This window comes from Conger conger, chromosome 5 (genome assembly GCF_963514075.1).
Source record: "Conger conger chromosome 5, fConCon1.1, whole genome shotgun sequence".
NCBI classification, from domain to species: Eukaryota; Metazoa; Chordata; class Actinopteri; order Anguilliformes; family Congridae; genus Conger; species Conger conger.
Window position 1 is genome coordinate 6,953,395 of NC_083764.1, and position 27,728 is coordinate 6,981,122.

A 27,728-nucleotide genomic window follows, 5' to 3' on the forward strand; every position below is an offset into this window, starting at 1 on the left:
ATGGTTAATGCTTTGTTGTGTGTTCAAAATACAGAAATATTGCTTTGTGTACCAAACACCAAACAGAATCTGTCCAGAAACTGCTTTGAAGGTTTATTTTTAGTTTTTAAATTGGAAATGGAACTTCGTGTACCGTGGTATCTGGACAGAAGGACCCTTACATTAATTAGATCGGCCTCCCCAAAACTTCCCCGACCGTAAGCAATTGTCTTGTATTTATAACCTTCCTGCGGTTGCCGTAGAAACCGCACGACGCGTCTTATTGTTTTCCTCAAAGGCGCAATGCCTTGACTAATGAGCAGATAGCAGGCGCTGCCGGACTCTGAATCATGGCGAATTCGCGAGCTCTGAAATCAGCGGGGAGAAATATTCTACCTCTTTATTCGTGGCCACTGGCTGAAACAAACATTTTCTTCTCAGTGTGATTAAAATGTAGGCTACTCCTTACAACTTACCGCAAGATCTGAGCGTGCGGGGGTCACCAAATGAGCCTATTTAGCACGGAATACACTTTAAACAAAAGGGAAACACATTGGCTTAGATTAATTCCAAACACAGTGACGCTTTGTCTTTAACTCTCGGCATATTTAAGCAAGGCGTACTTTTCTCTCAATACCTATATGAAGAGGTAGGTACCATTAACATTTTATTCATTTTATACTTTTTAACATTACACTGTCAAGGGACAGGTCTTCTTTTTTTCAGTGGTGGCTGGTGTAAAACTGGAATTTCTTTTTGCGGTTTAAAGAACGTTAAAAAAAACAGCAATATGAAGCATCGGTAAATGCCACTTATTGAAATGACTGCGAGTGACAGAGATCTGAGGACCTCATATAGACATAAGCGCACTCTGGACCATGACTGAAATGCAGTACATAATTGCGCAGTGCTTTATGTGCGTAGTGACTTTAATGTCACCCCTAAGGCTATCACGGCAGATGGAGCAGTGCACTCATCTTTGTCTTTAAAATACCAACAATTCACAAGGTACTAATTACAGTCAGCGCAGATGTACTATTCAAATACAGCTACGCGATCATGAGATTACGCGAATAAGCACAAAATTATAAATTAAGTAGCCTAATCTTCACGAACCGCAATTAACATTTTAGATTTTACAGCATTTCATTAATGTCGATTGCTACTTCTTTTCATTCACATTCAAGGATGAAAAGATTAAAAAACTGACTTGAAATATCTGTGTGTCAGGAAAGACGGGAGACGTCACAGTCTTTAAGGCCCTCGCGCGTGGAGCCCGCACCATCGATATCCAACTTTTGACTGTAAAGTCCATGCACAAATTCCACTAAAGACTGAAGACAGAGGTCGCACAGAGGTCAGAGGTCACAGTGCAGATTCAACAGAGACGGTAACTGCAAATAGGAAACACCAGAGCTCAGGCTGCAAGTCCTAGACCCGTTTTTATACGAGCAGGCCTAAAATTAGAGCGCACACAAGCTACATTCTTTTAATCTTTTCCCCAATATCTCTGTCAGGGAACATGCTATAGTGGAAGAAAAAAAATCCTACTTCTCCCCTACTTTATCACTGATGCAATGAAGACAGCTACCCTTGCAGACTGAAACATTCCCATATACCCCTGGGGTGACACAAAGTCAATTATGCGCCACCCCTGTGCTGTGAGCAGGGTGGCCCAGGCTGGGTTTGGTTAGAGATTGTGGTGCTCACTCTTTAACACAGTGAGCCACCCCGCAGCCCACAGCTCGTCCTACCTCACAGACCAGGGCCTGATTTACCGAGATCTTTAGCACAAAAAAAAAAAAAAAAAACATCAGCAACGATCGGCCTTGGCATTTGTTTTGCACCAATCGCAGGTTGTGTTATTGGTTTGGCGCGTGCTGAAAGGTTTTTGCACCTGCTGAAGGTCATAGAGTTGAAATGACAATGCGGAGACAACTTGATGTATGTGTTGCCAATTGTAGAACGAAGGGCGCCCTCTGGTGGCAAATCCTGGTAAAGCACCGCTTCGTCGTGTGGTGAGTAAACATGTCTCCTCCGAAGTTGAAATGAAACCTGCTCCTACGCTCACTGGCCTGTCAGTGCTGTCTGGCTCTGTCACTCATATTAACCAGGCGAGGCACCACTGTGCCTCCTACACCGCAGAGCCCTCTGGATAAAAGCATGATAAATGAATACAATATAATAACAATATTGAGTTAAATAAGTGTCGCTGTTATCCTATCTATTACGCTGTATATTTCGTATCCATTTTAATAATGTGTAAATATTCAAGTAACGTCTGAATAAATAATCTAAGTTCTCCTGGAAGTATAAGAGAGTAAATATCCCTGATATTTAATTTTTATCCCTGAACAAACACTTTAGATCTTTCATTATAAATGGCTGTGTAAGCTCGCATCTTGGCCACTTAAAGTCAATGATTCTCACTGGAGATGATTTCTTGTACATATGAATCCAATTTGCTCCTGCAAGCATCGCTGCAGTTTCCAGAGAATAATCAAATGCAACAATGGGTTTTTTGCAAAGAAGACTGTTATTGTGAAGAATTAATTTGAAGGGTATTTCTCCCAAAGTGAGCATCTACCGATTTATTGTGAAATAGACATACATTTTATATGCAGTCTACTGTTCGGTTTTCCCTTTTGTCTTGTGTCAACGTTAAAAACATAAACCCAAACCTATATAATGATTAAAACTTGATTTAATCTACCCCTTTGAAGAGTGTTTTTGTCCTTTCTTCTTCTTCAAAATTCTAAGTAAGTGTTCTAGAACTCAATTATGGTTAATTACCAGAAGTGACTGTGACATCACACTTAAGCACATTCTAATCACATAGTTGCATCTGCACACATTACATTATTGCCATTTGGTAGATACTCTTATCCAGAGCGACATACAGTTGATTAGAATAAGCAGGAGGCAATCCTCCCCTGGAGAAATGCAGGGTTAAGGGCCTTGCTCAAAGGCCCAACAGCTGTGTGGATCTTATTGTGGCTACACCGGGATTCGAACCACTGACCTTGCATGTCCCAGTCATTTAGCTTAACCACTACGCGACAGGCCACCCCTTAGGAGTAAACGGTGAATCACACTACACATTACACTACACTCCATTTCTATGAGGAACATGAACGATGAGAAATGGCATGCAGTAACCCCACACTCCCACAACAGCCCAATCGATAACGATTAAAAAAAAAATGCCTACTGTCAGTACTGAGCTCACGTGCTCGAATCCCCTTATCTTTGTTCGGCTGCCGTTTCGGCAGCGAGGGACTGAATGCAGATCTGTAACGGAGGGCCAGAATATTCTCTCCTCTCCTGGCCCGCACCTGTTCTGCATGCCTACCGGCTGATTTGTGAAGGCTTTTTGTCCTTGTGTATTCTGGCGGGCCACGGCACAAATTTACCCGATCGTAATTACTGTCAGACAGGACCGGCGCGCCCTAATTAGATGGCTCGGGAAGAAAGAATCGGATTTAGCTCGTTTCCCACTTCGCTGTCCCGCTAACAGACCCAGGCGGGGGGCCGTCAGCCGAGCGCCTGTTTGTTCCCGTCTGATTTTAATTTGAAGTTTAGCCTCGAGTTACGGCAAACACAGCGGACACGGGCGCAGACTGGGGACATTATTTTACCAGGCGGATGCGAGCAGATAACTGAAGTGAAGTAAACACGTAGAAAGGTTTCGTGCCGTGTTCTGCCAGTGTTTATACCATGGCTGCTCGGAGGTCCGTAATGGGGTTACGCAATGTTTGCCATCATGGAGTAGACGTGTTGTTTTGGGACCACGGATACTAGCAGTGGCGGCCAGCAGGCACCGTGTAGCAGTTAAGGTGTTGGACTTAAGGTCCAATGGGTGTATGCCCTCGTGGGTTCAAACCCCACTCCTAGTGCTATAGTTAATATGCATCGTTTATATGAGTTTCATGGCTAGAGACTGCTGTTTGTTATGGGCCAGTTTTACAGACACAGACTAAGCTTCGTCCTGCGCAAAATCAACTTCCGTCTGGAGTTCTTACTGTGACCGTTGGCATGAAGTTGTTGCATGTTGCCTTGGACAGAAGAATCTGATAAATAAATGTTTGCTACAGCATGTCTCATTGACTGTCCAGCTGGTCCATCTGGATGCTGGCGTAGCATTTTAAGAGGATCGGTTTTCTGAATGACTGCAAGAAGTGAAACCTGGAACAGCACTTTTTACTTCAGTCCATGTTCCGGATTTTCGCCGGGTCCGGGTTTTACTCAGTGCAGTTATCCAGCTAACTCAGTAATCCTGCTTGGTGAAAAAGGCCCCAGGTGTTATGAGACTCTCACAATGGGGGTTAATGGCAGTCTGACAGTGTGGTGTACCAGGATGGCCGAGTGGTTAAGGCGTTGGACTTAAGATCCAATGGATGCATGTCCTCGTGGGTTCGAACCCCACTCCTGGTAGATTCCTTTAGTATGTGTACTAGACATTTGTGACTGTTGACAACTGTTTCTTTCTGGGAATTGTACCTTATCCAACCAGTATTGTGTAGTTGTTGCTATGGCCGTCAGTATGCATGTGTAATGTTATGTAATCTCCAGTGTGGGGGAGGGGGCCCCTGTGGGGCTGAATCTGGTCACGTGACACAGCTGTACCTGCTGCTCCTGGTCACAGACCGTTGTACAAAGTCAGGGAATAAAGCACAGAGACTACATTCACACTGGGATGCAGAGAAACAACCTTCTCTTCAATGTGAAGGCTAGCCATTATCAAACACCTCTCCTAACATCCTAATGCTATCATTACAAGAGAGAGATAAATGGCTTTGTGCTGGGAACAGGGGCTTGGACACATTGGTTACTATGAGAACATGTTCCAACCGGTTTATAATTGTGGGTCTGTCCGACAATAGAGAAATAAATAGCAGTTAATGGAGCGCTGCTAAGTGATACCTTGTCTTGCCACTAGGGGGAGCCCCAGTGTTCTTTGACGATAAGAGCTGCATGTTCTTCTGCGAAATCAGCTCTCCTGCATGAACAGGGGCCTCTTGCACAAAGCAGGGTGATTGTGTTGGCTGGATATCTGCACTGAGTAAAACCTGGAGCTCACCCAAATGTGTACAACTATCAGTTGAAGTAGAAAGAGCTGTTCCAGGTTTCACTCAGTGGAGTTATATCCAGTCATCTCAGTAATCCTGCTGAGAGAGGGAGAGAGAGAGAGAGAGAGAGAGACATAATACCTGAGCCCACAAAAATGCATTAATTCTTCAGACGCATATCCACAATTAGAATTACAATTAGCACATTGTAAAGGTTCCTTGTGAAAGCCACACCGGTTTGATGATGTACTATCAGCAGTGTACATCACATCTAGAACACAAAGTTAAAGAGATTACCAGGAGCGGGGTTCGAACCCACGAGGACATACGTCCATTGGATCTTAAGTCCAACGCCTTAACCACTCGGCCATCCTGGTACACAACAACTGACCAAACCCTGTGGTTACAGACCATTTACAAAGTCACAAAACAAAGACACACACAAAAGGTCACAGCCACACACTTACAGCATTGTGCTCCACACCAAACAGCCAAAGTCACCCATTAACACATCGGCTACAAAATGGCCGCCAGCCCAAGTGTAGTTTTTGTCCTATCTGTGGCAGCTCAGTGAACTGAATGGGCTGAAATGAGGCTCTGGACATCATAGGGGCCCCCAGTGCATGATGGGAGCAGGGAGAGGCGCAGCACGCCTAACACAGAGAGAGAGAGAGCTGCTCGCTTTGATTGGGTGATTCAGAGCGCCCCGTCTGGTCACACTAATGCGGGACGAGCAGCCTGCGTGTGTGATGGTGCTACGTTTCACGGAGCAGAACTCCGCCAGGACACCAGCCGGGCGAAATGGAGGAGATCCGAAAACGGCCTCCAGCGCCTCTTACGGCGCTGCTCATACGTCGGAATTACGACGCTCCGCTCGGGAGAAACCTTCAGACGGGACGTTAAACCGAGGTCCTGACTCGCTGCGGTGATTAAAGATCCCGTGACGCTCTCCGCAAAGAGTAGGGGGTTCCCCGCTGTCCTGGTCAAATTCCCCGATTTAACGGGCTGAAGAAAATGTTCTCTCCCTCTTCAACCCCAGCTGCTGCATGGTGAGCATTCTGGTCCAAAATGGCTGCCGTTGCATCTTTGCCGATTGAGGGGAGTTCCCCTCTCATGACTTTTAAGTGCTTTGCGTCACCGGCTGCCAATATCCCCAATGGATGCAGACGGGATAAGGGACAATTCACATAAAGTACTGGTTGTCTACATCCATGAACATTGTATCTAAGAACACAAAGTTAAAGAGACTACCAGGAGTGGGGTTCGAACCCACGAGGACATACGTCCATTGGATCTTAAGTCCAACGCCTTAACCACTCGGCCATCCTGGTACAAGGACGTGGGCCCATCTCTGTGTCTAACCCCTCTCCATCTGACTGAGGTGATGAACACAGAGGGAGCAAGATGCTCCTCTTTAAAAAAAATTAGAAAATGTGCAAGACACCAGGTGTTCCATTGAGTTCCAGCTGTCTCCATGGATACCGCACAGTCTCAACAGCCAAGGACTTACCCTGTCCATTCCGAGGATGAAAAGGTTGTCTTTAAAACGAGCTGTGTACAATTTATGCTCCTCATTCACCCATTCATACACCAACAGTGACTGGCTCGTCAGGAGCATTTTGGGAGTTGGGTGTCTTGCTTGGGGACACTTCGACACACCCGGGGTGGGGTCGAACCGGCAACCCTCCGACTGCACTTATCTCCTGAGCCAAAGTCACCCTCTTAACAGCCGACCCCTTTAATCCAGAGTAAGAAACAGGGTCAGAAGATGGCCTCTTCAAATTCTTCACCTGCTGTACAGGAGAGCTGAACCCGACTTACGCCTGGGCCACCCCATCAACTGTCAGCGCAAGGCAGGTGTAACGAGTTAGAGATTTGGGATTCACTCATTTAAATATTTTTTAGACAAACGCATTACCAGTTGCCTAAAGGCGAAATCTAGCCCAGGGCAACAACGTTATTTTGAATTTGAGGGTTATGTCATCAGGGAGCGTTGTCGCCGCAACCTGCTACAAGCCTTTGCCGCACTTTTTTTTCGCGTGTGATAAATTCCTCCATGTTGCTTTCCCAGCATTCATTGCAGCAGACGTCCACATCCTCGCGATTCGCGGGAAGTCGCGGCAGTTCATTACTGTCGACATGAGTCGCTCGTCTTACTCTCAAGAACCATATGTTCTTCATTGCTGAGACCTAGACCGCAAGGGGCACTCAATGACAATAAAATCAAGTTTTTGGTAAATATTTTCACGGCAACGAGTATTTTTCATCCAGAACACATGGATTATGTAAAAAAAAAAAAAATAATAATAATAATAATAAAATAAATATATATATATATATATATACATGTCGACTTTTTTGCCACGTCTGAAGAGGGTACTCCAGGAATCAGTGAGTACGCGGAGGCTGCTGGGTGCATCAATCTAATAATAATTATAATTTGATATTTAGCTGATGGTTTTATCCAAAGGTTAATGGCTGTGTAGATCTTATCGCGGCTACAACCATCAACCTTCCGGGTCTCACTGGCTGCTCCCAGTAACTTTGTCTCAGCCGACTGCCTTCCCTGACTCCACCCCTCACTGTAAAATTCAGTGTTAAATCAACTCTCACAGATTAATTTGGTCTTATTTGAACTCATATACTCTAGACTTTAATTAACACTAGACATTTCACTGTGCATCCACCCCAATTCTCCGGTTCTGTTCTCTCTCAGTTTAAACATTATATTCTTGCTGGATGCTACAGTACGCTTATTACATGGAGGCTATCTCTGGTAAAGCTCTCGTTAGAATTCCCGAAAGTTCCAGTGCAGCGACTTTCCGGAATGCCTTTTAATGCGTTCCTAGACCAGCCGGTGAGTCAGTCTCCGCGCATAATTAAATCAAACAGGATATACACACTTGACCTGTCCGGAATATCTTGATGGAACGGAAGGACTCCATTATCTCCAGCGGCATTTAATTTATCCCGTGCCGCGGGGAGTTCGGCAACCCTGCTCCAGCAGACGCTTCTAGTCCTAGTCATAGCGCCGTCCAAACTTCATTTTACAGGTGGATCGATTATCAATCAAGTCTCAACTCCTGGATGGTGAAACGCTGAGTAGCCGACCTCCAGCGCACGGTATCCTGTGTTCATTAAGCAGGATAATTAATCCAGTTATATGGTCAGCGGTTCAAATGGAGCGCAGTAAGTAAATAAATAAATAATCTCAGGCACTCCAGGACCAGGGATGCCTTCTTTATAATATACATCAGGGATGGCAAGGCGGGCCCTATCTGTTTCTTGATTTCAGACCAACTCCTGCTCTTAATGATTTAATAAGGCCAATCATTTAGCCTACATGATCTGTCAATGATATCCAGATTCCGTGATATAAACAGCAGCTGATGAATGTTCTTGTCTTGTAGCATTTTATTACTGTGGTCTAATTTACGAGTGAATCCATCATGGTGCATATGGCTAATTAGCTGATTGAGCCAGGGTAACCGGCGGCAGCAAAATCCTGCATACACACCGGCCCCCCAGAACTGGAGTTGCCCATCCCTGATCGACATAATTCAGCCGCGTTCCTACAATCAATTCTTCTTAGTCAGGCTACATCGCTAACTCACCTCAACTGGTTTCTGTGGTATGTATTGTATTGAGCACACTGTGCCTCTAAAAAGTATCCATCCATCCATCCATCCATTATCTGAACCCGCTTATCCTGAACAGGGTAGCAGGGGGGCTGGAACCTATCCCAGCATACATTGGGTGAAAGGCAGGAATACACCCTGGACAGGTCGCCAGTCCATCGCAGGGGACACGCACCACTCACTCACACACTCATACCCACGGGCAATTTAGACTCTCCAATCAGCCTAACCTGCATGTCTTTGGACGGTGGGAGGAAACCGGAGTACCCGGAGGAAACCTACGCGAACACGGGGAGAACATGCAAACTCCACACAGGCCGACTGGGATTCAAACCCAGGGCCTCCTTGCTGTGAGGCTCTAAAATGTATAAGGAGAGCAAATACCGGTAGTTTAAATAACGGAATTGTCTTATCAGAGCATCGACCCTTTCGGCAGACGCGCTAGTGGAGTCAAACCCAAGGGCATCCCGTCTATAAATGATGCCGGCGAATCTGCAACCACAAGATGGCGCTGATTTGAGAGACGCGCGCCTCCTTGGGCTGTGTGATCCTGACAACTTGAAGAGAAATCGTCCAGCATGAACATTTTAGGATGCTCGGCTATCGAGATGAAGACAATGGAGCTTAAAGAAACGGACGTATTCATAGGTAAGGGAGACCAGACTACACCCTGTCATATATGTCACACTGGCAAATAATGAATAACACAATCAAGGTAACTTATGACATTCGTGTTTAAAGGCAAACATAATGCCACGCCCTCTAAAATGAATAAAGAAATGAACTTGAAAGGACTGAACGGAGTTATCTTCATGTATACCGTCACGTAGACACACATACACACAGTCAGAGCTTGGAACCGTGGTTTTGAATCGAAGAGAAATGCTGTCGCCCGGCTGCCCCCGGACTCGGCCCACACTCAGACAGCTACTCTGTCACTAAGCAACCGCACAGACTTTCACAGACAACACTTTTCATATTTGTACATGGCCAAAACTGCGTATTTTCATTATTTTTTTATACCAAGTATGACATTGCAAGCTTAAAAAGTTAACAAACACCAGAGGGCAGTATAAATCCGTCTCAAATTTAAATTTTGGGAATAAACGGTGTTCAAATATAATTGGTCGTTAAAAGCATTGGTGATTGATACGTCTCCCAGCCCTGAGCTACATTTAATTGCCTTGCGAAATATTTTGCAGGTGAACAAACGATATATTGTCTGGTTCCATAAATGTTATTGTTTTCCTCCATCAATCGATTTACTTTAGATCCTTGTTTCCTCTCGTAAGGGGCGTCTGTTTTTACGACCAATGCTTGATTTGCGCATATTATTTTCCCTTTTCATTTAGAAGCTGGGGTAATCTTTGCCTTAGCGCGGTATAAAACATTTATCAGAAACGACAAAACGGAGATGAGTGCAAGCTAAAATTGAAAAATGAAAAATCTTTTATGGCTTTGGCAACTCATTCACAGCTATTCAAAAAGAATTCAAGGTTAACTCGAACAGTATAAACCCTATCTTCAAACTGCAAAACTCAAATATGCAATTTTGCCATCCGCTTTTCTGGTGTGTCTGAACTTCAGCACTTAGCCATGTGGAAAGATAATTCTCCGGACTTCTTGCTCGAATTGAATTCTTTTCATTTAAAATATGAGTGGGATACTTAGTGCGCAGCGCATATTCAGTCATCGTTTTCCAGGAATATTAACCACTTCCCTAACAATTACCCGAGACTGGGCGTGCTTCTGGAGGTGGGAGGTCAAACTGGGCTCCTGGAGGGAAGGTGTGTGTGCTGGTTTGTTATGCGTTCCTGCCCGTTAAGTGCACGATTTAAGTCTTTAATTCGGTTTCTTTATCTCCTGCGGTGTGAAAGTGTGGTGGAGTGGTGGTGTAATGGCTGTACTTGTCGTGCTCTCTCGCTGAGAAAAGGACTTTCACCTGAACTCAATGTTTAAAAGGTACAAAATAAAAACAAGCGTGTGACTGGAATATGAAACTGGTATGGTTAAAAGTGCGATTGCATACACTGCAAGAATACAAGGGTTTAACCCTTTGAAGAGTAGTTTTTTTTTTTTTTGCAATGCTTTCTTTAAAAAATAACCAAAAACTGTGTTCTAGAACTCCAGAACTTTCAATTGGCAGCGGCGATTGTGACATCGGCATTAGAATGTTCAGTTAAGAACATTCTAATCTGGTATTTGCAATCTTTACACCTGAAAGGGTTCATTCTATTTGTGAACGCAGTTCAAAAATAACACGGCCTCTGAGGTTGAACGCGACATTGTCCGTCTTCCGTTGCACTTCAGACATTTTAAATCCTACTCGTTGCACGGCCCGTTTACGATGGCAGACACTGATACAGGAGTCATTTAGCCGGAGTGCTGTTTGAGTCTGACCCTGGAATGACTTGTGCCTAATTTAAGGTATCTCTCCAAGTATCAGCCTTCAAAGCCTAGCCGAAAAACAACTTGAGCCAATCACAGGTATCCACCCCGAGCCTGATCCTTATCCCGGTCCAGAGAGGCAGCCGATGGCTGAGATCAGTGGCCGTTCTAAAATGGCCGACTTAATAAGGCATGACCTTCAGGTATTTTAGCGCTAAGGGCCGGGTCTGCCATCTATCTTTTCATCTCCTGACTGTTTGAAAGTCACTGTCTCTCATTTCATCTCCTGTGTGTTTGAGAGTCACGGTCCTCTGGTCACATTTTGGGCATCAGCTGTGCACCAGGAGACCCGGAGGTGGAAAAACCCAGTGCTTTGTTCCAGTTGCCTGGATTTCCCATAATTGGCACAATTCTTCAGCCAGGAGGCAGAACTAATTGGTGAAATCGGCCGGCCGAGTTCATCGGTGGACGAAACACGCGGCGGGATTTTTCCTCTCTCGCGCCCGGCCTGGATTTCCACCTCTGCTCAGAGGTCTCCCCGTAGTCCTCCTCCTATGACCTCCTCCATCCCAGAATCCCTCAGTGGGAGTGACTCATGTGTCATAATCCTCTATCAACTCCTAACGAGCTCTGTATCGGATATTCTCCTCTCAATCCTAAAAAAAAACCGCATAGTAACTGGATGCGGCAGACCCCGGTAACTCAATGCAACAGACCCAAGCAATGCTTCTACTCTGCGGGAGGGCCAGTGGCTCAGCCGCTGTCACTAAAGTAGTCGTTTGTCAACTGCTCTTAATCAGTGAGACGGCCCTACAGAGGGTGAAAGTGAGTCTCTTTCGTCTTCCCGAGCGGATCTCTGGGAGGTGAGACCTCCTGCTTCCATTGACTGCCCCCCACACCGCTTTTAGGCCGGCTCTCGATGGTGCTGTATCACGGGCCTCTAGCGTTCCCCGTCCTTTAACCGTTAATTTGTGTTTAATGATTGAAAGTGACATAATGATGTCTGAGCAGAGTAATACACTCATTTACGGAGTAGTACTGAAGAACTGGTGGGAGGTCTGTGGGGTCAGAGATTAGCCGTGTTTACAGGCAACGCCACGCAGCATCCAGCGCCGTTAACCTCGACCGACACGCTGGGACCCAGTGCCATCACATTCACTTAATATCCTTTCATTTTATTAACACTCCCATCCCGGTCAAATGACGGCTGAACAGGAATGGGTTTCGAGAGAGTCGGTCGCTTCCGAACGCAGAAACCTATTCTCCGGGTTTAGAATTGATTTCGCTTGTTTGTTTATTTTCGCTTTTTCTCCCGATTTCGAGCGCCTAATCACGTTAGCGGGACTGGCTCCCCCGCCGCATTGACCTTCATCGATCCTCCCGAGCTTAGACGGGCACAGAGGGGCGTCGACGAGCCCTCCGAAGCGGGGCGGGCTGTGAGGCGCCGGCCCGCCCCCCCCAGACGGCCCGCCCCGTCTGTTTTCGGCCTCCGTTAGTCCCGGCTCTCACACTGAGGAAAACAGGGCTGACAAACTCCGGAGTCAGCGCAGAGTGTTTGGACAAGAGCCGCCAGACGGCAGGGACAGACAAGGACCCGTCCCGAATGATAATTAGGCTGTGAACCTGGCAGAAGTTTGGCTCACTCCCTCATTATCCTGAAAAGAAAATCCGTGTTTTGTCTGGATTTGAGAACGGTCGTGCTCGTGTGCTCGAGTCTCTTACGACCGCGCTCCGATGGGAAATGGCTGTACCTCGACCTCTGAACTTTGCCCCGTGTGTTTGCGTTGTAAACCTGGATCTGTGCTAACTGCCCAGAAACTGGTGTGAGGGATGAATACGGGCTATAAAGAGAGGGGGTCAGTTATTGTTATTGTTACATGGCCAAAGTTGAAGGGACATTGATGATGAAAAAAGTCCCTAAACCCTCTGCCTGATATAAGAATACACGGGACCTCATGCAGAACCTGAACCTCTGTAACTTCACAGACGGGAGTAAACGACTGTAGCCTGTCTTATCATATAGAGGAGCACCCACAAATCAGGCTGAGCACCTCGCTTGTGTGTACCAGGATGGCCGAGTGGTTAAGGCGTTGGACTTAAGATCCAATGGACGTATGTCCTCGTGGGTTCGAACCCCACTCCTGGTAATCTCTTTAACTTTGTGTTCTAGATGTGATGTTCATCTCTGCAGACAGCTATTACTAGTGTCCCTGGTTACGGCTATGGGCAACATAAGGCGCTAAGAGCGCTGGTCTTCCGTGGTTTTTCTGTTGATTTTGTCCAAGCGAACGTCACTCTGACGTCACTCTGTGCCCTGCCCAGTCCGGTGGCTCTGATTTTCATTCTAGAAGCAGTCTGCTCGAATGGTGAATGAATTGCCGAGTAGATTGCACACGTGTTTGTGGGGAACCGCACGCCTTTCATAATGCAGGAGGAGGAATCCCGGGACATTTGTATCGTAAAAAGACAGTGAATAAAGTAAACGAGTGCATCTTATTTAGAGTGTATTCTCTCCCATTTGGACGCTGTTAGGATAAACTGTGAGGCTGAATGAACATTGAACATTCAATGAAATCTCACCGGGTGGCTGTTTAGGGAATGGTCCTGTCATAGCATTGCACTGGAACCGGCATCAGCTTAAAAACTAATTATATTGTTATAATTATATTAATTATGACGTTACCTCAATGCCGAAAAGGAGTTTAACCAGAGCATCTCTTTTTGAAATGTTTCATGTTGACTGGCATAGCACTTGGGGGGTAAAAAAAAGCTTATTAAACAAATCTTATTTTGACCCCAACTTGCAACTTTTTGTTTTCTTTTTTCTCCCACCCATACCAAGAATTGGGTGACACAGAGGAACAAAATGGCAAAACGACAAAAAACTATTTTCAGCTCATTGGATTTGGCTTCTCAGTTTACAACTTTTAAAGTCATTTTCAGAGGTGAACGGTCACCCTAGCAACTAGGACTTATTGCCGCATTTTATTGTTTGTTACCCATTTGCCGGAGGAATTAGAGCACGGAGTGAACGCTGGTGCAGTGGTTCCATTCAACGCAATAAGAGCAAAAAAATAAATTATTAAAAACCATAGAGAGAGCTGTGATTATGACCCTGATGTGTCGAACGCAACAGTGAGCAGTTGAGTGAACACATTTAGCTCTGAGGCTGAACAATCGCGCACAGTTCTCAGTCAGAAGCCATTTCTAATGAGTACAGTAGCTACAGGCTACTGGTTTGTGGTGCTGTTCTATATATTTTATTTCCTTATTTAACTACAAGTGTAATGTATACAGTGTAAAATGGCAGAAAGACGTGTGGGGTCCATGCACAGTCGTAAGCTGCGGTAGGTGTACACATAGTTGGTGTCGAGGTGGGTGTGGCCCATTCTCCTTGGGCATAAAACAACATTTCTGATTGGTTTGTTGTGGTTAATGACATCCCATTCGAATGCAGGAGTAGCATGGTGGAGGGGCCTCTGCCAGGTTCAGGATCACACCATGTAGCCACTGTGTAGTACATGACTGCGACCCGGAAGGTGTGTGGTTCAGGCCCCAGTGTAGCCACGATAATATCCACACAGCTCTCCTGCCCTTGACCAAGGCCCTTAACTCCACCTTCCTCCAGGGGGGATTTGTCCCCTGCTTAGTGCAATCGACTGTCAGATAAAAGTGTCAGCTAAATAACGGGTTATTATTGTATTATCAATGGGCGGATCTTTTCCCGCGTTTCCAGGTCTCGCGCTGAGCGGTACTGCTGGGGACTCGAGATGGGGTCGAGATGGCGTTTGTTCGGGACGTCTGTTTTTATTCAGACTGAGCTGAGCTGGTGCGGCACGCTGCTGCAGAGGCAGCCAACTGAAAGTCGCTTCAGGTGAAACATTTCTTGTTAGGAGACAGCCTCAATGAGGTGTAGAAACATAGCGCTAATGGAACAGGACAGAGTCCTCGTCGACGGTTTAAATTAGATTGGATTGGAGGAGCTTTATTGTCCATGACTGTGGACAATGAATTACCCATTGCTGCTATGTTTGCAACGAGTTTCCGTCAATTACACTGCGAGTGGGATTTTACAACGTGACTAGTTTCAGTAGGATTTATACACGCTAGTTACTGTCATCCAACAGATTAAAACTAACATGAAAATATAGTTGAAGATTAAATTACACCAGTTTAAATTACATCAGATAAAATATTTTGCGCTACACCTTTTTACTTTAAAATATGTTGCATTTATCTGATTATATATTTCATGAAACCACTTACTTTTAGTTGATAACTGCTAAACTGGACCGTGACTTCTCATGTACTGTATATGAAATGACATTAATCCTAATAATTATATGAGTCTTTATAACAAATGGGTATTTATAACTGTGTTTGCTTTCCCCTGGTACCTGGAATCTTTTTTCCTGAAGGGCGTATTTCAAACTAAAGGTAGAGTGCGTAGGATCAGCCGTTACAACCTGTCTATGGACTGAGTAATCGAGTATCTAACCGCGTGCGTGTGGTTTGCTGGGCAGCGCTTAGCTATTCTGCGTTGCTCTCTCCTGCGCAAAGGATCACACTGCCCCACATTTAGGAATGGTAGCCTAATAAATGTTAGGTCGGGAATGATCTCCCAAGCACATGGCGTTTCTCCTTGTACTGCTGCTGGTCGTACGTTTATATCAGAGTCAGATATGTTATATCAGAAAAAAACAGGCTTATGTGAGATATGTCAGTTTATTGTTTTAAATTGCATATTCTTTGCGCGTCCTTTTTTCTCTCTATTGGGGCCACACACTGCAGCTCGTGTGACCCGATTTCCTGATGTAGTGCTTAGCCGGCAAAGATGGGGGGCACTCGCGGTCCCGCTGCAAAAAAAAGAGAAAAGAGTCTAGTGAGCTCTAGATCCTCAAGTAACACAGCCAAGGACTGTGTGGCTCAGAAGACGGCGAGGCACACGATGTCTCACGGAAACAGGTATGTCCAAGTTCTTGCGGAAAATGCACAATAGTTGGTGCGGCATTCGGTCTTTGCGTGATTAGGGCGTTCCGGTGCATTAGGTGCGGCGAAGAATATTTGAATGTGGAGGTTGACCGTTTCACGTTGTCATCAGTTTTTTTTCGCTGTTGCGATTTTTTTTCTTGCGAGTGATCAATCAATGCATTGCGATCTCTAGACGATTGATTCATTCTCGTTACTGAGACGGGTCAAATGAATGTTAAACATGCAAACAAAAATAGCTACAACCCTGGACCGTGCGCGAAATCAATTTAACATATCTCATGATGACTCCTAATTAACTTGCAGCTTCTGAGTGATTGCATCTTAACGACAAAGCCGCACATGCTAAGGCAATTGTCCTTTCTCCACAGTACTACTTGTCACGATACGCGGTAATTCGCAGGCAATTTCGGTTTATTTCGTCGATAAATGTGTGTGACACTGCATTCCTGCGTGATATTGAGGGAATAGGCAGCGAGGTGTTGTTTAGTTTAGATTTTTGCCTTGTCAGTGGAATGTACACCGTGAAAATACCTGTAAACAGCCCGCGAAAGGTGTTTCCTTTCTGTAGTCTGGAGGAGTGCCGTGAATGAAGTACTGTAGCGCTATCCAGCGTGCTGAAACCCGCTCCTCAGAAACCACATTTGTCAGAGGAGAGAGAAAGAAAGGCACTTGGGAAGACGAAATTAAATTGGCATGAAATTGAAAATGAATGTTTCTCATTGTTTCCGTAACAAGACAGGCATTGGTAACGGTTACGCGAATCAATGTATGCGCTTAGTTTGATGCAATTTGTGCGACATACTCACATTTAATAAGTAGCCTGAGAAACGGAGCCCGTTTTTCGCTGTTCAGACTAGGGTATGTTTTCGAATATGTTTTTTTCTTCTTCAAGAATGAGTTCGGTTTTGGGCTTAATGTCAGTAGCCTAGTACTACTTTGTCATTTAGCTGATATTTCTGGGCTTGAGTATTTAACCATGACATCGTTAAGAACAGCCCAACTTTTAGACCCGTGGAAATCACGTTTAAGCGTATTAGACCACATATTTTGTTTCATATTTCATATTCATATCTTAGATTCAACTGGTAGGTATATTTGGCAATTCGTTTTTCCTATTCTCTCTTTTGTCTTTTAGCAGGAATTTCTGTCCGGTGGATTAATTCAAGAGGAAACTGCGTTTGCAAACGATGTTCACTTCGCCCATCCTGGATGTACTTTCAGACGGCTAACGTTTCCAGCCTGCTGTCACAGACGGATATTATGACCCAACCGCCGAAACCGTCGTCGTGAAGTGGGATATGGCACGTTTAAAAATGAATTCAGTGTTCCTTTTATTTTTCCCAACGGTTTTCTTTCATAGGCCGGCGCTGTCCAGTCGCCTCTACGAAAGGTCACTCATGCCCAGGGCCGTGTCTCGCTCCGTTGCCAGAATGGACGGGGATATTATAATCGGGGCGCTTTTTTCCGTTCACCACCAGCCCTCCGCCGAGAAGGTGGCAGAGAGAAAATGCGGGGAGGTCAGAGAACAGTACGGCATCCAAAGGGTGGAGGCCATGTTTCACACGCTGGACCGCATCAATTCCGACCCCAACCTCTTACCCAACATTAGCCTGGGCTGCGAGATCAGGGACTCGTGTTGGCATTCGTCCGTGGCTCTGGAACAAAGCATTGAGTTCATAAGGGATTCGCTTATTTCTATACGGGACGACAAGGATGGGTCCAAATGGTGCATTGATGGGACGCCTTCGAACCAGCCCCCGACGACGAAGAAGCCCATCGCTGGTGTTATCGGACCGGGCTCCAGTTCGGTGGCGATTCAGGTTCAGAATTTGCTACAGCTGTTCAATATTCCCCAAATTGCGTACTCGGCGACCAGTATTGACCTAAGCGACAAAACCCTTTTCAAGTATTTTCTGAGGGTCGTTCCCTCGGACACATTACAGGCCAGGGCCATACTGGACATTGTTAAGCGGTACAACTGGACCTACGTGTCCGCGGTCCATACCGAGGGTAAGTCATGGCATACCACCGGCTCCGTTATTTATTCTCCACGTACAACACCAGTTAAAACGTGCACGTTTTTTTTGGGGGGCGATTGAGACGTGGCTCCATACTTGCTGATCTTTCATCAGCGCAAAAAGTCAATAATGACAATTGTAAACCTCGTTTACGGTATTGAGCATCTACAAGTCTGATGGAGCTAACGGGGGGAGAAACAGTCATTGGTTCAATGATTATTGGTGACAACAGCTTGTATCTTTTCGATCTGTCTCTCTCTCTCTCACTCTCTCTCTCTCTCTCTCTCTCGCTCACTCTCTCTCTGTGGTTGTGTGTGTGTGTGTGTGTGTGTGTGTGTGCGCGCGAGAGAGAGGTTAGATGTGATGAGAGAGATCAAAGTAGATGTGAATTGTATGCATTCAGAGTAAATTCAAATTTGATAGATATGTATGTGTGGAATGGATATGTGTTGAATTAATGTCCGGGAATAATTGGCAGGAATGTTGTTCCACACTTTGCTGTAGAACACGGTGTTCCAACTTACTGCCGTAACTTTGAAAGGTGTTTGAAAGAACAAAATGAGTCCAAGACGAGCACAAGTTCACCCTTTCTCCAAAAATATATGTGCTGCTGTTTACAGGTGATCTAAAAGGCTGTCCTTGCACAAAACTCCCTCGACGACAGTAGAAAGAGGTCACTTTAAATATCCTGCTCTAAAAATGGACGCCTACTTGAAGCACCCTGTCCGATGGGAGCAATAATTCATGTTTGGGTGATATTTATGCACATGTACCTTATCTATATACCTTTGTAACAAGTTGTAAATTCATTTGTATAAAAATGAATTTAAAAGATTTGACTTTAGTATTGCTTTGGAGTGAGTGATACACACTGAAGTGAACGTAGACCAGCCTGGTGGGTTGGTGGTGGGGTTAGTGTTGTAGTTGAGGGTGTTTCATTTCCTGGTGGGTTGGTGGTGGGGTTAGTGTTGTAGTTGTGGGTGTTTAGTTTCCTGGTGGGTTGGTGGTGGGGTTAGTGTTGTAGCTGTCGATCTATAGCTTCCTGATGTGGGCAGTAACATGGTGGCCAGGTGGTAAAGTAGATTCATGTGCAGGAATGAGAAAAGCTTGAGGTAGTACAGTTCAAACAAGGTCTGTATTGTAATGAGAATGTAAATCACCAAGTATACTATTCAGTGTAAATCAGTTTGTTTGTATTAGGGCCTTTTTGCAGATGCCTTTTCACAAAGACGCTGTACAGGAAGATGGGTGAAATCCTGAGTTGTTTTTTAGTAGGAACAATCTAAGTGGCATGTTCATCATGTCAATGTATGCACTCCTGTAGTTCTGCAGTGCTGAACTACAAATGGTCAGTTTCCTGTTTCCTGTTTACTATTTTTTTGTTGTTGTAATATTTTCACGTTCATTAATCGCTTCAAGGACTGATTTATTCCTGAGTGCTGATTGGCTGACAGTGCACAGAGATGGTGGAGCCGGCCCGTGATGTAAGATGCAGGGCACGGTCCAACGGGTGCCACGCCTCTTCATCCTGTCACGAGCCGAGACGTGGCTCCTCATCAATCTCTCCATCCCTCCGTTCCCTCATCTATCATCTCCCCATCTGTCACTTCTTATCTCCCACTCCGTCCCTCCATCCATCCATCCATCCTCCAAGGGGAGGCATGGTGGAGTGATTATGAACATGTTCCTTCTGTATGCACTTACAGGGTATAGCATGTGTGGGTACATGCATGTACACATGGATGCACTGTGTTATGCATGTCTACTCAGCAAGCACTTTATTAGGTAGACCTGTACACCAACGTGTTAATGCAAATACTTCATCAGCCAACCATGTGGCAGCAACCAAAGGCATAAAAGCATGCAGATGTGGTCAAGAGGCTCAGCTGTTTTTCAGACCAAATGTCAGAATAGGGAAAATTCTAAATGTGAAAAAATAAATGTGATCTGAGTGACTTTGACCGTGGAATGATTGTTGGTGGCAGACAGGGTGGTTTGAGTATCTCAGAAATTGGTGAACTCCTGGGATTTTCAAACAGAGAAATCTCTAGAGTCTCTAGAGTTTGCAGAGAATGGTGTGAAAAACCAAAAACATCCAGTGAGCAGCAGTTCTGTGGGAAGAAATGCCTTGTTAATGAGAGAGGTCAGAAGAGAATGGCCAGACTGGTCAAAGCCACACATTACAACAGTGGTATGCAGAAGAGCATCTCTGAACACACAACGCATCATAACTCTTAGTGGATAGGCTACAGCAGCAGAAGACCAACCAGTCTAAAAAAAAGAACTAATAAATACCTAATAAAATGCTCACCGAGTGTATATGCTGTGTATGTACACATAAATTTTCAGGTTTAATTGGTCTATGCGACTCTGTAGCAGAATGATTAATTTTATGATAATTTTATTCCATTAAAAAATAATGGATGAGACCAGTTTTTCATTATTTGCACATCTAAGCAGGCTTGAATTGATTAATCAACTCACTGCATTTGATTAAAGAACTAATGCACCATATTCCTCTATTATTCAAATATTGCTCATCAACCTTCTGATTATGAAATTTAAATTGTTTTTTAAATACAGTAGGGATCCCTCTTCTACAAAACAATATGCAACGGTAATTATGTGCATGCATCTCAGCGCGGATCTGTCTTTATAAATATTTTCATTAAACATAGAATTGTTCTGCATATGTTATCGCCGATCATTACGAGGCCTACGGTAATGAACAGATTTTTTTGAAATACGAATAATAATCACAGTCATAACTATTCTGGATTTCTCCCGGAGGTGACACTTGTCCAGTGGAGACACGGGATAGATTGTGGAGAGGAGTAGCGGAAGAACACGGCACACGAGTCGTGCTGAATCATAACGTCTCTGAAGCCGTTCACACTGGAGAAATAACCCGCGTCCAATCCTCAGTGGGGCCCCAGTGCAGATATGACATCCTTTCAGAAACATATTGGTTATTACCTCGCGGTGCGGTGATGACAGTCCCAATGAATTGCAGAGTGTGTGTACAAAGTAAATATGTGTGCACAATAGAAGTCTGGAGCGAGTAAAATAATATTTTTAAAAAAAGAAACGACAATGACTTACTTTCGGTTAAACAAAAAGGTACAAAAAAAAGTGCAAAAGTGCAGAAGCAGAAACCCAGGAGTGCTTATTGTCAGAGCTTGGGGGGGGGGGGGGGGGGTCAATTCAAATCCAGTAGGTAGTGAATTTAAATTCAGGGGATTCCTCATTCAAAATCCTCATACAGCAAAACAGTCGTTTTTCAATTCATACGTTGATTCCCTTCCCGAGCTGGACTGAACTCAAATTGACCTGCCCCCTCAGTCCTGCTCATCATTGGTGAAGGCACGTACCCCAGACAGGACAGAGGCCCTTCGGGGGCGAAGAGGAGGGGGGGTGGGGGGTGGGGGGGGGGTGTGACGTGCAGAGCTGAAGTTCTGAAGCTGCAAGGGCTTCTGGGACGGGTGTTGATTGACAGCCGAAGCTCCGCTGCTTGGCAGAGACAGGGGGGGTTTTTTTTCCTTTTTTTTTCCACGACCTGAGAGACGGGCCAATGAGCTGCTGAGGTGTGAAATACACGCAGCCGTGAGACTGAGCGAGCGCCGTGGTGACAGCCAGGGGGGGGGGGGCGCGGGGGCGGGGGCGGGGGGGCAGGATGAGGGGGCGGCGTTTGCCTGGGGAAGACTCTGGAGTTCACGGTTTGTAATCGGCTCATGGTCGGGGCTGCGCTCAGTTTGGCGTCTCGCCTTCACGGCGTGGAGGGCGTAGGACTCTCCCGCGAGCGGGCGTAGAGCGCGTCGGGTCTGGTCTCTCGGACAGAGGGGTGGAGGTTTTGGGTTCTAGTAGTCCCAAAAAGAGACGGGTTGGAGGGTGTAGGGTCCAGTCCCACAGAGAGAAGGGTAGAGGGTGCAGGGATCTAGTCCCAAAAAGAAAGGGATGAACGGTATAGAGTCTAGTTCCACTGAAAGAGGGGTGAAGGGTGTAGGGTCTAGTCCCCCAGAAAGAGGGGTGAAGGGTGTAGGGTCTAGTCCCCCAGAAAGAGGGGTGAAGGGTGTAGGGCCTAGTCCCCCAGAAAGAGGGGTGAAGGGTCTAGGGTCTAGTCCCGCAGACAGACAGGCAGTGAGAATAAGCAATGCAGGGTATTGTGGGTAGATGGGAAATAAGAGCATATGGTAAACAGATAATAAACAGCTGAAGCTAACGCCTAGCGTCTACCCACATCTTGATATTCAGTATTCAGAGCTTGGCTGGGCACAGGGAAAGCAGACATCTATCACGTTCACCAGCGCTGTTTAGGAATATCGCCCGTGTGTGACGAAATCCTGAACAATAAACCCCCGTTTGCCGATCTGCCGATCTAAAAGACCGCGGACTGTACATTTCCCTTGATTCCCGCGTAACGACAGAGAGTAAGTATCTGTTGCCGGTTGCCCATGGCAACGCGTGTCAGCTCTCTGATTGAATAATTACCTGAGCGGATTAAGACGAATCGCGTAAATTCTAGAATGCGACAGACCCGCAGTCCCCCGGATGAAAGAGACATAAATATCCATCGTAGATGGAGTCTCAAATTGATTCGATATCGCGATTTTTACTACGCCGCCGTACCATACAGCACGCCTTAGAACACAGAGACGGCAATATAAATATAAAGTGCAGTTTTCAAAGACAATAAATAATAAATAATAACACAATAAATGATCTGACTGAAAAGCAAAATATTGGCCTAATAAAATAAAACTGCTTGTAAATGTGCTTTATTGCCCTTTCCGTGGTAATGTGACATCTAGCTCGCATACCTGAACAAGCACAATGCCGCCCTGTTCACTCCAGTAATTCCGCCCGGAACAAAAACACTTCTCCAAGGCCAATACTGTGTTTTACAGTGCTGCGGTAGATGACGGAAGATACATAATAAATATTATATTTCTGGTGATGCATCGTGAAAATGTGTGCCTGTCGATATGGGTGATGGATGCAAGGTTTTGTGTGATGAGAAATACTACTGTTATTCCCTGGGAAATGACGGGATATAGTTGAACGCAGTAAAATGGCATACACAGTATATTGTACATTGTTAAATGTCTCACAGAGTTGATATGGTCCCTATTGAACCCTATTGGTGTACTCTCAGGAAAAAAAAGGGTTCTGTGGCTCGTCTCCATAGAGGAACCCTTTTCGGTTCTTTCTAGAACCCTCTATCAGGTGTGAAGTGTGAAAGCACCCAGACAAAGAACTATTTTGCCCAACAAAGAGCCTTGAACTACAGCTGATGGGGCTCTTCTATGGAATCACAGGGTTCCCTTTGGAACCATTTTCATGAGATTGTGTTCGTTCAATGAGCAGTAGACCTTTTATTGTGCTGGACCAGTCAAGATCTGAGATGGTTGTCCAAGCTCCTTATATAATATGAATAACCCATTGTTTATCTGATGCTTTTTTATCCAAAGTTACTTACAGTTGATTAGACTAAGTAGGGGACAATTCCCCCGGGAGCAATGCGGGGTTAAGGGCCTTACTCAAGGACCTTTCTCAGGGGCCCAACAGCTGTGGCTTGAACCACCAACTTTCCGGGTCCCAGTCCTGTACCTTAGTCAGTAAATTCACACGCACAAACACACAAGAACCACCAACTTAATCTCACAACCCCAATAAAGCTGGTCCATTCTCCTCATGCACCGTTCTTTGATATCTTATTACTTTTTTGCACCATTTCATTTAAAATTATTTTAATTTTGTCCTTCCGTTTTATTTGTATTTCTTTTGTTTTGTTGTCTCAATGAAATATCCTGCTACGATATCAAACATCAATTTGCTCTGTTTTGTACCTGTCAGTTGTCTCGTTTCAACACAGTTTGTTTATTATTTGTTCCTTCATTGTTCCCTTCCCTCTTTAAGGCCTTATCTCATAATTTTGAAATTGTAATTAAAAATAAAGTTGGCCTCCCAAGAGGGCAGGAAAAAACCCCCCCCAAAAAAACGATTATAAATTCTAACAGGTCGGTATGTTGTAAAAGCGCACCACTGTGTTTCAGCTTGAATGGAATCCCTAATGTTGTATCACGGTTTAGGGGTTGATGTTATTTATATATTTGGGCCCTTGAGCGAGGCCCTTAACCCTACATTGCTCCAGTAGGAGGATTGTCTCCCGCTTAATCTAATCAACTGTACGTCACTCTGCATAAGAGCGTCTGCCAAAATGCCATTAGTGTAACATAATGGGGCGACATGGCTCAGGCAGTAAGAGCGGGCGTCTGGCAGTCGAAGGGTTGCTGGTTTGATCCCCCGCCCGGACACCTAACCTCCAAATGCTCCTGATGAGCTGGTTGGCATGGCAGCCAATTGTGAGTGTGTGTATGTGTGTGTGAATGGGTGAATGCAAAGCATCAATTGTACAGCGCTTTGGATAAAGGCGCTATATAAATGCCAACCTTAATGTATGTTTCTTTTGGGGCGGGGGGAGCGCAGGAAACTACGGGGAGAGCGGCATGGAGGCGTTTAAGGAGCTGGCGTCGCTGGAGGGCCTGTGCATCGCGCACTCGGACAAGATCTACAGCAACGCGGGCGAGCGGCACTTCGACCGGCTCCTGCGCAAGCTGCGGGAGCGGCTGCCCAAGGCGCGCGTGGTGGTGTGCTTCTGCGAGGGCATGACGGTGCGCGGCCTGCTGATGGCCATGCGCCGCCTGGGCGTGGCCGGGGAGTTCCTGCTCATCGGCAGGTGAGTGGGAGAGAGAGAGACGCCCCGCCCCGCCCAGCTCCGTCCTGCCCCGCCCCGCCCCACGCGTTTCCGCTCCGAAGGGATGTCCGTTTTCACGTCCGACACCGGCCGACGCTCGATTTAAAAAGCAAATGTGTAATATTTCCACTCGTATTTTGGATGTTTAGTCTACACTACATTGATAGATAGTTTCTCCTCATTGGCAGATAAGGGTCAGTCTGCGTTTGGAACCGCATGCTAGCATACTACTTATACATACTAGCATACTACTCATACATACTAGCATACTAGCATCCGAATACTCGGTTGGACAGTCGGGTTTTCGGTCTTTGGGAACATTCCAGGAGTTACGGTAGATTGCATGAAGGACAATGTTTTGCAAGAAACACATTGCAGGAATGGTCTTTGTTTAAAATAATTTTGGCTCTTTTCAATGACATTTTTTTATTTGAAAAGTTTTCAATGTTTAGCCAATCTGGTATCTTAGTATTCAAGCTGTGTAAATACTTGAAATTCTAATTACCACCTACCCTTTTTGCTTTTTTTTTTTCATGGTAAACTTCAGGGTCGTGAGCAAATTTGCGTGCAACATGCCTGGAGTTTCATTTTAGAGAAAGAGAAACAAAGGTCAGTCTCGCTGGATTGTTCCCCAGTGTTGTAGAATCTATTTGCCTGACCTTCCTGGAAGAATCTCACTCAGACTACTCAAAGCTGGATAAACCCTCCCTTTTGATTGGTTAAGCAGTGTCAGCCAATAGCAAGTATGCATTTGTCTGGGCCCATCTTGTGTTCGAAACAAGAAAAGAAAACAACCTCAATCATAAAAAAGGCAAGCAAAAACAAGCCAGCAGTTTTACTGTTTACGTGGATAGAATTGAAAATTGAACTGATACAATTGGCATGAATCCTCCCCAGTTTAGCAGTGATGTGAGTTTTGTTTATGGTTTGTGGGATGCACGCACACTTTCAGTTCAAAGCAGTGCTCTACCTGCAAACTTTACTGTTTCCAAAGGGAGATGTTCCGGAGGGAGACTCAATTCAAGTGCATTACGATGAAACCTTTTATTGTAGCATTGCCAAAAAGCCAGGATGCACTCACACAAAAATCCATGAGTCAGTGAAACAGAAGTATTTTGAGGAAAAGTGGAGAGAGATTGAAACAGTTGTAAGATGTTTGCATTATCTGTATGGGGTGCAGTACTGAGTACCAATTTTTTAACCCTTTAAGGTGTTAGATCACAAATATTACATTGCATTACAGTCATTCAGCAGACGCTGTTATCCAAAGCGATGTACAATAAAGTGCAAATCAGAACCAGGGACAAGTGTACCGAAAACCCTAGAGGAATGTATGGTTCCAAGTGCTTAGATAAAAACTTGAACGCTTGTAGAATAATCAGATAACTGACCAAGTAGCAACTAGTTTTGGCAACTAGAAAATCACGAATAGTAAAATAATGAAATATGCGTTTTGAGTGCTCTTAACTGAACATTCTAATGCTGATGTAACAATGACTGCCGGTGATTGACAGCAGAGGAGTTCTAGAACACTGACACAGAAAAACATTCCAAAAACCCTTTCCCTCCAAAGAGCCACGGAATCACATTGGAAATCCTGACTGTTTAGAGAAAAAAAGGGTATGATCCGATGGTATATTGCGTTAGTGTTACAGCCGGGGCTTTTATAGGGTCACTCAAAGGGCAGCAAGGAGCGTGGGGCTCAGCATGTCCAATTCCCACCCTAATTTGGAATGTCAGATTTATTGTAGCCGCGTTCGGGGGCAATCCCCGCTGCCGATTCCGGAGCGTGAAGACATCCTGGGTTCCCCTCCGCATGATGCATGTCCCTGCGACTTTATACGACGCACGTTGTGCATTCCTCCTCTCCTGTATCAAAATTGGGGTCTCTCACTGTGACTGCTCTCTGTGACTGCTCTCTCACTGTGACTGCTCTCTCACTGTGACTGCTCCCTCTCTCTGACTGCTCTCTGTGACTGCTCTCTCCCTGTGACTGCTCACTGTGACTGCTCTCTCAATCTGACTGCTCTCTCACTGTGACTGCTCCCTCTCTCTGACTGCTCTCTGTGACTGCTCTCTCCCTGTGACTGCTCACTGTGACTGCTCTCTCAATCTGACTGCTCTCTCACTGTGACTGCTCCCTCTCTGTGACTGCTCTCTCAATCTGACTGCTCTCTCACTGTGACTGCTCCCTCTCTGTGACTGCTCTCTCTCACTGTGACTGCTCTCTCACTGTGACTGCTCCCTCTCTCTGACTGCTCTCTGTGACTGCTCTCTGTGACTGCTTTCTCAGTTTATTTCAACAGAAATAACACTCTACACTCAGCCCACTGGGTGTTTCAAAATGGGCCCCAGGGAAAGGAATCAGTTGGGTCTGGCATACACAGGCTAAGCCAATGGCTGATGTCCCATCTTTCTTAATTTAGGGTTCGAAAAGGTTCCATAGAAGCACCCTATCAAGTGCACGGGTTCTTGGTCGGGCAGAACGGTTCAATCTGAGAACTGGTTTCTCACCATTTCAAACCAGGCTGGCATAGACAGTTCTGTAAAAAAAAACTAAAAAGGGTTCCCAGATGGAGACAAGCCAAAGAACCGTTTCTTTCCGAGGGTGTAGACCAATCAATCATCAAGTATCAATACCAGATTTAATTTCTCAGCGGTTTAGTTTCTCAAAAAACTATTGAAGTCGTGCAATTAGTCTTCGGTGTACCAACATGTTTAGGTATACAAATCTCCATCCTGTCAGAGTTAAGCATACGTGTGGTGCTGCTATTGATTGAGAGCATCTGTCCTGCTAAGTAACGCTGTGATTGATTAAAAACAAAACAACGAACCGTAGGCAGGAGAGGACATGACCGTGTGGGTCTGATGGATCACTTGCCTCAGTTAC

The 27,728-nt window shown here is 45.4% G+C and overlaps 1 protein-coding gene and 4 non-coding genes across 5 annotated transcripts in view; 3 read left to right on the forward strand and 2 right to left on the reverse strand.

Moving 5' to 3' along the window:
* Positions 1 to 4,330: 4,330 nt before the first annotated feature.
* trnal-uaa (transfer RNA leucine (anticodon UAA)) lies at positions 4,331 to 4,413 on the forward strand. The gene has a single exon. It is a non-coding gene; the product is annotated as a tRNA-Leu (tRNA).
* Positions 4,414 to 5,342: 929 nt separating this feature from the next.
* On the reverse strand, positions 5,343 to 5,425 carry trnal-uaa (transfer RNA leucine (anticodon UAA)). Its single transcript has one exon. It is a non-coding gene; the product is annotated as a tRNA-Leu (tRNA).
* Positions 5,426 to 6,296: 871 nt separating this feature from the next.
* Positions 6,297 to 6,379, reverse strand: trnal-uaa (transfer RNA leucine (anticodon UAA)). The gene has a single exon. It is a non-coding gene; the product is annotated as a tRNA-Leu (tRNA).
* Positions 6,380 to 13,138: 6,759 nt separating this feature from the next.
* trnal-uaa (transfer RNA leucine (anticodon UAA)) lies at positions 13,139 to 13,221 on the forward strand. Its single transcript has one exon. It is a non-coding gene; the product is annotated as a tRNA-Leu (tRNA).
* A 2,752-nt stretch (positions 13,222 to 15,973) lies between these two features.
* grm1a (glutamate receptor, metabotropic 1a) overlaps positions 15,974 to 27,728 on the forward strand; it is a 58,196-nt gene continuing 46,441 nt past the window's right edge. Inside the window, exons 1-3 of the mRNA XM_061241586.1 lie at positions 15,974 to 16,039; positions 17,202 to 18,076; positions 24,571 to 24,820. Coding sequence (XP_061097570.1) covers positions 17,365 to 18,076; positions 24,571 to 24,820 — 962 coding nt within the window. The 5' untranslated portion in view covers positions 15,974 to 16,039; positions 17,202 to 17,364. The remainder of the gene's footprint in view (positions 16,040 to 17,201; positions 18,077 to 24,570; positions 24,821 to 27,728) is intronic.